The 12,905-nt window shown below is 43.1% G+C and overlaps 1 protein-coding gene across 1 annotated transcript in view; it reads left to right on the top strand.

The window, feature by feature from the left end:
* The window catches only part of LOC147727391 (coiled-coil domain-containing protein 171-like), a 1,936,181-nt gene that overhangs the window by 1,832,815 nt on the left and 90,461 nt on the right, over positions 1–12,905 (top strand). Inside the window, exon 21 of the mRNA XM_086963620.1 lies at positions 2,949–3,059. Coding sequence (XP_086819746.1) covers positions 2,949–3,059 — 111 coding nt within the window. The remainder of the gene's footprint in view (positions 1–2,948; positions 3,060–12,905) is intronic.

The following is a 12,905-nucleotide window of genomic DNA, read 5'->3' as shown; positions in this document are numbered from 1 at the left end:
CGGTTCACCTGGCTCTCAAAGCGTTCCTTCCCTCGCTTCAAGAGAAAATGGTTCTAGTACAGACGGACAACACCACCACGATGCACTATTTGAACAAGCAGGGAGGAACACGCTCAAGGACTCTGTCACTGGAAGCTCAGCGGATCTGGCATTGGCTTCTGGCTCGCAAGTTGTCTGTTCAGGCAGTCCACCTCCCCGGAGAGCAGAATGTGAGGGCGGACGCACTAAGTCGGCACTTCGAAGACAGAGAAGACTGGGTTCTCAACGACGAAGTGCTAGACGGCATTTTCCAGTCTTGGGGTCGTCCTTCAATAGATCTCTTCGCGGACGACGAAAACACCAAATGCCCAAGCTTCGCCTCCAGGTTCTATCGACCAGGAACGAGAGGGAATGCTCTTCTAATAGACTGGTCAGGGCAGTTTGTGTACGCCTTTCCACCCCTTCCGCTGATCCCGAAGGTGGTGAGCAAGCTGAACCACTCGTGCACAACAATGATCCTGATTGCCCCTGACTGGCCGAGACAATGGTGGTACACGGACCTACTTCACCTATCAGAGTCTCCTCACAAGAGGCTTCCATGCAGGCAGGACCTGTTGTCGAAGATGAACGGGAGGATTCACCATCCCAACCTTCCGTCACTGAACTTGGCAGCATGGCTCCTGAGGTCATTCAGTACGGCCATCTAGGGCTGCCACAGGACTGCATGTCTATTCTGAAGGAAGCACGACGTCCTTCCACGAGACATTCTTATGCATGCAAGTGGAAGAGATTCTATATGTGGTGCATGCAGAATGGTCACAATCCGGTAAAAAGTCAGGAAGAAGCAGTTCTCCCATACTTGTTGTACCTGGCTAAAGCAGGTTTGAAGTTTAACTCCATTAAGGTGCATTTAGCCGCTATTACAGCTTATAGGCGATCACCTTCACAAACTTCTTTTTTTCAGCTTCCAGCAGTGAAAGATTTCCTGCAGGGTCTAAAGAAGGTGTACCCTCCTGTACGGCCTCCTGCTCCGCCTTGGGAGCTGAACCTAGTCCTATCGAAATTGATGGGCTCTCCTTTTGAGCCCATTCATAAAGCTACTTTACAGCATATTTCCTGGAAAGCGGCTTTTTTGATAGCGATTACGTCAGCCCGTAGGGTGAGCGAAATTCAGGCCCTATGTACTAAAGAACCGTATACAGTCTTTCATTTGAACAGAGTGGTGCTTAGAACGCATCCTTCTTTCCTGCCGAAAGTGGTATCAGATTTTCATGTCAATCAGTCTATCTCTTTACCCACTTTCTTTCCTAATCCCTCTACTCCAGCTGAGAGGGCGTTACACTCTTTGGACCTGAAAAGGGTTTTAAAGTTCTATCTGGACAGGTCCAAGTCTATTCGACATTCTGATCAATTGTTTGTTAACTACGGATCGATCAGAACTGGTCATGCAGCCTCGAAACGTTCTATCTCCAGGTGGATCGTTTCGTGTATCAAGCTTTCTTACCAATTGGCGCAGAAGCCTTTAGGGGGTACCCCTAAGGCGCATTCTACTAGAGGTAGAGCAGCCACAGCGTCTTACCTGCAGGATGTGCCCATGTCTGAGATTTGTAAAGCGGCGACCTGGAGGTCTGTCCATACATTTACCAGACATTACTGTCTAGATTCTGACACGAGAGCAGATACCCAGGTGGGCCAAGCCTCCCTGAGGAATCTGTTTAACAGCTGAAGTTTTTTGGCTGTTATGATTTGGTTGGGTCATGTACTTCTCATTTACCTGCAGGTGGTTGACGGGCTTGCTATTCTATTCAGTGCTTATGACTATTGATGAGGATCCCCTGGAAGAGAAGGATAAGTTACTTACCTGTAATCCTAGTTCTCTTCCAGGGGTATCCTCATCAAAGTCATAAGCAACCCACCCGCCTCCCCAGGTAAATGAGATTGGGTACTGTTTTCAATCGTGTGGTTGAGCCCTGTCTTCAGGGTTATGCAAAGAACAACTGACCTAACTGTCACCCCTGAGGCATGATGGGAAGCCTGGGGTCATGGCTGCCTTAAAGGTACGGTGCCAGTTTTTTGTGAAAATGGTTTCATTTTCTATGATATTGTTTTGCAATGCAGCCTGAGGGCTAACAATGTCTATTTATAAGCAATTTTCAGGATTTATGAGTGGTTTGACTCATTAAAACACAAAGTTCAAGGGTTTTTTGACCTAATGTGTTTTTTGATTCCTTACTAATTGCAGTTCATGTATATGTGTTTACATTGTTTTAGCCTCAGTTTTGGGGCTGCATTGATGTGAGAAAAATGATATATGTACATACATATATGTGGAGCGAGATATATGTGTTTTATACATATATATTTTTATATTGTTTCCGGGGTCCCGCACATGGGCGGGAATATTCAGTGCTTATGACTTTGATGAGGATACCCCTGGAAGAGAACTAGGATTACAGGTAAGTAACTTATCCATATTTATATTTAGTACTGTGCCTGGGGTGGTAAAAGGCTTTTGACGTTTTACAACTCAATATTGATGGAGCTATGTTAATTCTATGCTTAAAGATTTTGCTGTAGAAATGGCAAAATACTCTGTCCCTGTATAGCTGGGCATGGATGGCACTTAACTAATCCTATGCTTAAAAACTTTGCTAGAAATACAGAAATTTAAGGTGAGCAGAGTCAGAGTGTCGCTGATGTTGTAGGGTACTCTATATAGGAGCTGCTCGCCACCTAAACTTGGGAACTACCCAGATTTCCCTGCTTCTTTTTTGCATAATATATGCATCACTCTAAGCCTGAAATGGCATTATTTTGATATATTTATATATGTGAATATGGGTATATATAGATAGAGAGAGCATGTTCTTGCTTGGAAACGAAACCTTTAACATCTTTTTGTGTGACACATGTTTTTTTCTCTTTCATTTGGTTTCCCTTTTTCACTGTGGTATTTCCATCTGTTCCAGAATCGTTTTCGAAACAGAGAAGCTGAACACGTGGTTCCTTTTTATGAGGGAGAGGATGTTAGAGCAGTACCTGCGATCCGGTATTTGCAAAGTGAGGACCAAACCTTTAGAGTAAGTTTACCTTTATTCCAAATATGTAAGTCGATTGGGTATTCTTCATTCTATTGAGTCAGAATTGTGAATTTCTACACTCCTGACCATATATTCACACTAATAGTGTATCAGGACCTTGCAAATTATTCTTGTAAAATCATCACAGCTTTGAAATAAAACTGATAAACATGTGTGCTTGGATAATATTAAATGAGTCATTAGGTGTTTAATATCATTGCACTCACACCATTCACGGCAAAAAATATAGACTGAGAAAGTACTGTGGCCTTGTGTGCAGAATGGCTTTGTGATTGGTTGAGAGGCATGTGGAATCATCATGGCTCAGGAATACATTGTTTGCATGTTAATTCATTATCTGTTATATTCATTGGTGGACCACTGGTGCTTGGAAAAAACTGCATTCATTCAATCCTTTCTTTAAACAACTTGGTGACCTGTATCATGTGTGGTTATCTAAGTGGGGACCTGTTTTCAAAGCACTGGTTACAATGATCGATCATATGGAAGCAACTGTTGGTGCAAAAGTAAAGCAGTGAACTGGTAAAAGATTTATAAGAACTTATGAAGCGGTTGTAAATGGCCGTGATATTTAATTTGTGTGAAAGCAGGAACTCTAAAATAATATGAGCATGGTTTGTTTAAGAGTAAAATAAGTAATTCATGTGTTTTGTGATAATGCTTTTTCATTCGCGTGAAATATCACGGCCTCTTGAGGCAGATTTACTAATTTCTAATGCAGTGCAGCGCAGCAACCAGATTTGGTAGAGGTAAGTGTTCGCTCTCTAGCACAGATTTTGTACTGGAAGCATAACCTTTCAGTAAGAAGTCCTACGTCTAGACACACACTGAAGGATCCAACACACTGGGTGTATGCTATGAACATCAGCAGGCATGCAAAGTGTGGGCTTCTTTGGGAAAAGAAAACATTGTTCTTTTTTGGTCTGGCTATTTCTGTAACTACTGGAGTTAGGACTATGATACCTCAGAAATGCCCTTTTGATGTAAAGGAAAGCAAAGTAGTGCAAAGCACTTGCTATGCTCAAATACAGGACACCTTTACAGTGCAAAATACCATTTACTTTAGAACGTAAATGCCAACGTGTTGATTTGCACTGCTTTGTGTTAATTTGTGTCACTCTGCAGTGGTGCAAAGTGTTAGTATATATGGGGGCATATTAACAACAATTCGCGATAATTATCGCAAAGAGCGCTTAGCGTTGTTTTTTTATCACCAGCTATCACTGGATTTTGTCGCCATGATAGGACTGTATTATCAACCCGTATCGCAAAGGCGATAGGTAATCCAGCAATAGCGTGAGAATTCCAGCGATAAATCAACTGCGCTAATGAAAAGTTTGCTAATAGGCAAGTGTGTACTTAGCCTAACAATTCCCCTCCCATTGACAAGATGGTTAAGCCAAGTTTTATTCAGGAGTTAAATTCTAACGATAAGAGCGGTTAGCACGAGTTTTCTTATGGCTTCACGGGCATTGATAATAGAGGGAAGTTGTGTTTGTGACTGTTTCAATGGAGTTTAAGTCAGCAACGCCTACTTTGCATGTCGTTAGCGATAAATATCCCTGACATGCTTAAGAATAAAAAACGTCCGCTATCGCCAAAAAACTCCAGCTAAGGCCCGTTAGCTGCAGCTTGTTAATAGTGTGATATAAATATTGCCGCATTAGCGGCAGAAAAGTGCCGCTAACGGGGCGATAAAGGGCTTGATAATATGCCCCCTTTTTCGATGGGCTGTATTACATAAAGTGAGCATTGGGAGCTCTGAGTTAAGACAGAGTCTCTGCCACAGTTTAGGGCTGCCCAGTGTCCTAAATAGTTGAAGCGCTGGAGTAGCGCCACTTTACTGCCATAGATAGTGGTAAATGGTTGCTTGTTACTGGTTCCTTCAAGGATAGTGCTGATTTAGACTGAAAATACAGCATTATTTGTTCACGCATCTGAAGTAAAGAAATGAACATAAACACAATAAGATACAAAAATCAACATAATAACAACTAAAATATAACAAGGCACATAACAACAAAACAGTAAAAATAAAACCCATCAATTGCAGTACAGCACAAAAGCATCACATTGCAATAACAAAGCAAAAACACAGCGGCACAAAAAACATAATGCCACATACCAATCTGCCACGTGTAAAATCCTGCTTTCATAATACATGAAAAAAGGTGTTTGAAGCAAGCTCTGCCTTAACTTACCACCAAGAACATGAAATAGCACCAGTCAAAATTGTGTTGAGAGCTGTCCAATGTAATTTGATGTCAGGAATATGAAAATAAGGACATTCTTAGCTAGTTCGGTCCATTTATGCTGGGCTCAACGTTCTTGACTTTGAATCAATAAATCAGAATATTCTTGGATTTGTAGTCTTCAGTTGTTTCATTTAACCAATATGTTTGATAATGGTTTGCAAAGGGAATATCCAGTGCTGGATACAAAGAGCCTGTATCACAAAGCTTGAGTGTGTAAGTTTGGCTAATTCACGGAAAAAGTCTTTCTCACACAGTCCAAACCACTTTTCAATTCAGACAAATTGGTTTTGCACTTTTAAATTGATTTACTAACATGGTGGTTTCTGTGTGAGTAAATCTACTGTGGGTCAGGAGTGGAGATTTCATGACGGGAATGCCATGATAGTTCTTGAATGCCCACAAATGTGCACAGTTTAGGCGTTTACAAACTAGTTTTTAACTCTTCTACCCTGGTAAGGTCGAAGTAAAGTATTTTCCAAGGTGGAAAGGAGATGGAAACACCCACAAAATTGAAAGGAAATGAATTTCTCCATATGGAAAAGTATTTTCCATGTGGTGGAAAAAATAAATGAAACAGCAAATGCATTTGTCTGATGCTGTAGATAATCTCATGTCAAAATATATACATATATACAGTTAGATATTGTCACATTAGGAGGCTTGACTTGAGCACCAAACATGGCTGCCATGGCTTAACACCGCTCTGCATGGTCACTACTAACCCTTCCAGATCAGGGCCTGCATCCGGCCCCAGTGGTCCCCATTTACCGCACTAGGTACTAGGCATTGCTGGGGCGGGGGGGGGGCAGCTTTCTTTGGCCTCTGAGGCCTCTATGCCTGCAACCTAAGGGGAGAGGAGTCGCTGCAGCTGGAGTAGTGTGGCCGGACAGAGGGGCCCACGCTGGTGCCTCGCCCTGCTTTGTTTGGGTATCTTCTGTTCCTACTGTGTAACTGTGGGGGCAGCCAGAGAGTGCACCCCCCCACAGTGAAGTGGTCTCCTGGGTCTCCATACACAGGGGCGGCTTTGTTGGGCCTGTCCTCCTGGTGCGGCCGGCTCATCTGAAAAAATGTTTATGGGCCTGGGTGGGCGCCAAAGGTTCTGCCTCCAGCCTGCATCTTTTCTCCGCAAAGGACAGGTGTAGGATCAGTGCTGCGAGACACACACAGTTGCAGAGAGTTGGCAGGGCCCAGGGAGGACTGGAGCAAAGCAGGGCTGTGTAGTGGAGCGGGTATCCGTGTTTGGAGCCGGGTGGGTGCTCGGCTGTCCTCTCTGTACCTGTTCATCGTACACCTGGTAGGCCTCAACACAGCTTCTGGATGAGACCCCGGTAGGGGGCCCACACTAGGTAAGGACTTGCGTGCAGTAGAGGTGGCCAAGATGGACTGGGTGCGGTGCACCCTAGACTCACCTTTTGCTCTTCTGCTCGCTGCCTTCCTGCACTTCTGTATGACTCACATACCAAGCTCTGCACTGCCCCAAATCAACACAGCGTCTGGTGGAGCTGTCTGCAGCTGGTGGACCCCTCTGGGCTGAGGGGTATTAAGAAGTGCTGCCTCTCAGGGTGGACTGCCCTTCTGGGGCCCCTGTGAGAGACTCACCCCATAGATGAGGTTGGGACCCCCCTTTTTGCATCTTTCTACATATGCTTGCAGATGATCCTGGGGACCCATCATCTTGCATTTTCCTTCTTTCCCCTTGTGCCCTTAGGAGTTGCCACATGACCCTACTGCGGGGAAGGTCGGAAGACCTGATTGCTCATGCCCACCAATGCACTAGACTGAAGTGGGGGCAGGTGGGTCAGAGGTAGAGGCATATTCTGGGACAGCCCGATTTCTATGACCCCTGCTACAACCATAACCATGGCTAAGGATAATTCTCCTCCCAGAGGTAAAAAGAACACCCTAGATAAGTTTGCGCACTTGGGGTTGCCACTCGCTTGGATGGATGGGCAGGGTGGCCCCTCACCAAATAATAGCACACTTCTAATGGCTATCGCTCAATCGAGAGACATGCGGGATGCCAAGTTTGGCACATTGAAAACTCAAAGGACCGGAAGAAGGTAGTTGATCTGATCAAGAAGGCAGAAACTAGATAATTCGGGGTGAAGAACTCTGTCCACACACTGCAACAGCCAGTGACCAGACTCATGGCTGGGACCATAGAAGTAGCGGTGAGGTTTGAGAAAACATAGGGCAGTGCCCGCCACAACAATCTGCAATTTGTGGGCTTCTTGGAGGGGTGCGAGGGGACGTCCCTGGAGCACTATTTTGGCCAATGGTTCAGATCCCTTATACCCCCTCCAGGCTCTGTCCTCTTGCTTTGTTGTCAAGCCCGCTCACAGGGCTCTGGTACAATGTCCTCTGCTTGAAGCTCGGCCCGTCCCATTATAGTGAAGCCTTTGAATTTGGTGGATTGAGATAAAATTCTCAACCGTTCCTGGCTCCAGGGTAAAGTCACATTTCAGTCCCAAACCATTATGATTCTCCCTGACTATATTAGGATGGTGCAGCAACGGTATCAGTCCTGTTTGGCACATAGAAACGGCTATGTGACCTCAATATTCAACACATGCTGATGCATCTGGCTAAACTGATGGTGATGTATTGCTCCCAAACCTTCTTCTTCGAGACACCGGAAGGGATTTTCCAACGAACTGATTAGAGAGTTCCCCCTAAACCGCATACTCCTCCATGAATTGACTTCGACTCATCTCAAAGTGAGAGATACAACCAACCCTTTAAAACCCCAGTGAAAATACACAAGAGGTCTTGCTCCTCATAGAGGAACACTCAGTGCGATAGAGTAGTTCTAACCATGGAGTAGGACTCCTTCATGCCTCCCATGTCTACTGCCATGCTTACAACCTGACGCCGTGTTCTCTGCCCAGAAAAGATGAGAGATGGAAGTCTCCACCGATAGGTTTGTGAATTGCATTTTGTAGGAAGTTAGATGTCTTACTGTAGTGCTATTTTATATACTACAAATGTCGTTTGTGACTAGGCCCCTTCACATATAACTGATCTATGAAACTATGAACCTTAAAGGCATTGGCTATTGCCCTGTCTAAGTTCCAGAATCGTTTGTGCTCTGCTGCCACAAATGTTGACATCCGCCAAAGCTGTGCTGCCCAGTACTACCATTTTAGAACAGATAAATCCCCCAAGCTGTTAACTATGCACCTGCAAAGGCTTTTCCCATGCAATTCAAGAGCTTTATAGTCTTAAAAAGAATTTAGTATCTGCATTTTTAGTTTTGTAAAAAAGGATGGTTTGATATACAAAGGGAGTGAATGGAAAAAGGAATTCCAGAACACTGCCATCGTAAGAACAATTATTAATCCTATTAAGTTTAAATGTAGCATGCCTCACTTTCAAAGTTGGGTTTAGTTTCTCAAAACACTGGGAGACACACACACACACACTTGAGTAGACGCTCTTGGAGTTTAAATGGTGTAGCTTCAAACAATGATTTACCATTACCAGAATATATATTCTGATGGATACATTCACATTCCTCAGTTTGTGATTTTTTTTTCCCACTCCCAGTGCCATGCTGGATTTGGAAACAACTCTGCAATTGCTCCTACATGGTGTTAGGTTGTGCCATTGGCTCCTACATGGTGTTAAGTTGTGCCATTGGCCTCAAATCAACTGAGAAAAGGCAGCCCTGCACATTGACATCATAAATCATTTTATCATGCCTTATGATATGGATCCCAAGTCCAGCTTGTATGGTTTCTGTCATTGTTTTGCCAAAGTAGTCTATAAATTTCTTTTACAGACAGTTGTGGATTTGTTAGATGATAATGAAGAAGCAGGCCATTTGCTCCCTCCTCAGGACATTGGTGCTTCCCTATATCCATATTTGCATGTCACTGCCTTAGACATTTCACCTGAAACTGAGTTGACTTTGCACTTTAGAGCACCTTTGGAGGAAAGTGCAACTTTTGTGGTAGTAGTACATGTAGCGCAGAAAACACAGAATATCAACTACAATAATATCATTAAAATTAAGGAAAAAATATTTTTAATCATAAGCTCCTTTTTTATAGAGGTATTATTTATAAGCATATAACTAAATAAACAAACTACACAAATAATATTAATACATAAAATACAAGAAATATAAGATTGTTCACGTATAATACCATATAAATTCACCATTCGTTACTATTGAACATATTGTAAAAAAAAATACCACTAGAAAATAAATATTGGAAAACACATTAAAATAAATACAATAAATAAAACATTTACAAATAGTAATAATACGATGCAACAAATACACACATTTTAAAGTAAAACAGAAACGCTAATTAGAGGCCGATTACAATGCCATAGTAAATGGCTCCAACCTTTGGTCAGAGCCGTTCCTACAGCATGATAATCAGCTGTTCGGATTCATTTCCGACCGACCCATTTGGATCCTAACTGGATTTCTGAATGGCTTCCAACAGGCTAGAATAGCCTGTTTGACATTCGGAAAGCCTCCAGTAATCCCATGGTCGGCTCGTTCCGCCAGAGGGATTACAATGTCGCATTCCTACAGCCTTTCTGTGCTGGCCTTTCCGACACAGAAAGGCTGTGGGAAGTCGACTTTGTGGAAATGAGTGCCCGGCCTCCAAATCTTGAGGAGCCTGCCATGGGGTGCAGGGATGAACTGCACCACTTCTCTTTACAATGACAGCATGCATTCCGGTCAAAATGCATGCTCCCATTGTAAAGAGTAGGAGTGCGAAATTTCTGGGTAGGGACCGCTGACTGGTGGTCGGTCAGTCTCAGTACCTAATCGATGTGAGACTGACTCAGGTCCATCCAGCATCGAAATCGTCCCCTTAGTTTCCACCCAAAAGGTAATAACTGAAAAAATAGACCCAAAGTAGCCAACACAATTTACCGCAAAACAAAGGAACCAGTAAAAGTATAAACTAAATTAATAGCATATTATAAAAAAGATCACAAAACCTCACTATTTGTCGCAGGACAAATTTAACAACTACAAAACAATGACACTCTTCCAGGTTCCGCAAAGAACAGCCAGAAGGACAGCTTGCAAAAAAAATAACATAGCACCTTCACAAGTAAGTTAAAAAATAAGATAGCTACAAAGCTGACATCATTGTAAATCGCAAATCTGTAAATAAATGACTAAATTATTTACGCACATAGGCCGTCTGAGTCCCACAATGAACTGCTGTTCTCTTCTGCTTCTTCATGGAGACCCTGCTGGGTTGGGCTTGACTGCCGATGCTTGAAAAGCATCCACTGACTCCCACAGCGCAGGATACTACCATGGGTAATCTGAGGCCTGCAGTGCACTGCCATTCTCATTCACATCTAGACGGAGAACCTGCTGGGGTGGGGTTTGGTTCCCCAGCATTCACCCTGCCACAACAGGAAGGGCTTGACTGCCTATACTTAAAAAGCATCCACCGACCCCCGCAGCACGTGACGCACTCCGGTCAAAGAATGGCCCAAGGGTGGCCCCGTTTGCATCCGTTCGTGGCCGATCGTGGCTGGGCTGGGCCAACTCACTTGGCCCCTCATCTAAGCACTCCATAAACGTGCCTTGATGATTACGGCACCACATCAGTGAATAATCATTTATTTTTAATGCAAAGCAATTAGGAGAAGGAAAGCTGTGGAACCTTGTAAGAGCCCTGGGAAAAATCTAAATCTACTAAAAGGTATGGCGCTGAGAACTGCACCTTGACAGAAATTGATAATTTAATAGTAGAAGTTGAGGTAATGCTAACCCAGGGCAAAACACATTTGGAAAGGAAAGGCCCCAAATCCAGGATAACTGATGTTTTTCAAAAAGTCACCCATAAGCCTGATGAAGCTATCTCAGGGGCTACCTCAACTGTTCTAGTTTGTGTCATCGGTAGATAGCATTATCAAAGCCATATTAAGCCTCCCAAAACATGACTCCAACATCTTTACAACCACATCATAATGAGCAAGTTTACATCATTTTGCTGCTTCTGGTCAGTATCTAACCAACTGTGCGGTATATCACAAGGCTAAGGAAATACATCAGTAAAATATGAGATGGTTGAGACCAAGCGGACATATCTCTCTTAGTTTGTCGATGGAGAGTGCTCAACTTTATCTGTTAGCAGGGTCAAGAGAGTGTGTCTGTTTTACTCCCCAATTCTATAGTAGGTGAGATGCAGATGTGCCCTTTATATGTATTCCACTTCCCCCATTTGTGATCACATTTCCTGGGGCAACCTCGTCCCTTGAAAACAGCCTCTGCAATCATTGCACTCTCTATGTCGTTGGCCCAGTCACGTAAAAGTGGGACTGTGTCCACCCCCCATTTCTGTGCGATGTTTCGTTTCACGATGGTCCAAACCATTGAGGCCCATGCCTGCTCCGCCTGGAAGAGGTCAGTAGCCTCCCATATATTAAGTAGGCAGAGTTGGGGAGATGGCTTTAGGGGCTTATTACATGTCCTTTCCATTTGGCTTGTGACTTTTTCCCAATAGTGCTGAATTTGTGGGCATTCCCATAATATGTGAAGGAAGGTGCCAGTTTCTTTACAATGCCGGAGACAGAGCGGATTGGGCTGCCTACCTAGTCTAATATGCAACTTAAAGTAATAGCACATGAGTTAAAAAATGTTTTAAAGCATTTTTAAATTATATTAGCAAATAAAATAAACATTTTCAGCATAATTAATTTTAAATGTATGCTACTTTCAGACAGTGTGGCAGAGAGAGACACATAAATCACATCACAGGAAAGCACACAATTGCTTTTGTAGATTAGACACACATACAACCAGCAAAGCACAAGCACCAAGAGTGTGAATAGGACGTTTACTAAATATTACGCAAATGCTTGTAATAGGAGGGCTACACCAATAACAATCTTGTAAATATTGTCAGAGAACACAACCTCCACCCAATTGTAACAGAGATAGGAAGACACTTACTTCAAGATTTAAAAGCGGCAAGCACCAGTTCACAGCAGCCCAATTCTAAAATTTAAAAAAACATTCCCTAAAGTACCCACGGACTTTACAGGTCAGCTACCAGTAATTTCCACTTTTAATTGATTAATGTGGCATACTCAAAAAAGCCACAAGTCAAACAACTGCTTCACCTAGGAGATACCAGGACATACAGAACCAAGAACACATAACCAAGAACCTTTCCTCCTACATGACAACCACAGTCACGAGAGAAGAAAAATCATTATTGCAACTGAAAATAACCTCCTAACACTAAGCCACCCGTGAAATGCAGATGATGTGCCGAATTTTCAAAATGTGCCTTCCACCATTCACAGATATACACCATAAATGGTGAATATCATAACACTAAAATGCCCCTCATTTATATCCTGCTGCCTAACAAATTGGAACTTCCTATGATCTTTCAAACCACACCAAAGTAAAAACTAACAACTACTCTCCACGCAAAATTATAACAGACTTTGAACAGACAATGAAACAAACAATGCTTAAACTATAACCACACACTGCCATAAAGATCATTATTACCACTTCAACCAAAGTGACATTGAAACATGTTCAAAAATCTATACTATGGGCCTGATTATG

Source organism: Lissotriton vulgaris, chromosome 3_1 (genome assembly GCF_964263255.1).
Source record: "Lissotriton vulgaris chromosome 3_1, aLisVul1.2, whole genome shotgun sequence".
In the NCBI taxonomy this organism is placed as follows: domain Eukaryota; kingdom Metazoa; phylum Chordata; class Amphibia; order Caudata; family Salamandridae; genus Lissotriton; species Lissotriton vulgaris.
Note: the sequence above shows the minus strand (reverse complement) of the source record. Positions and strands in the feature narration are given on the sequence as shown.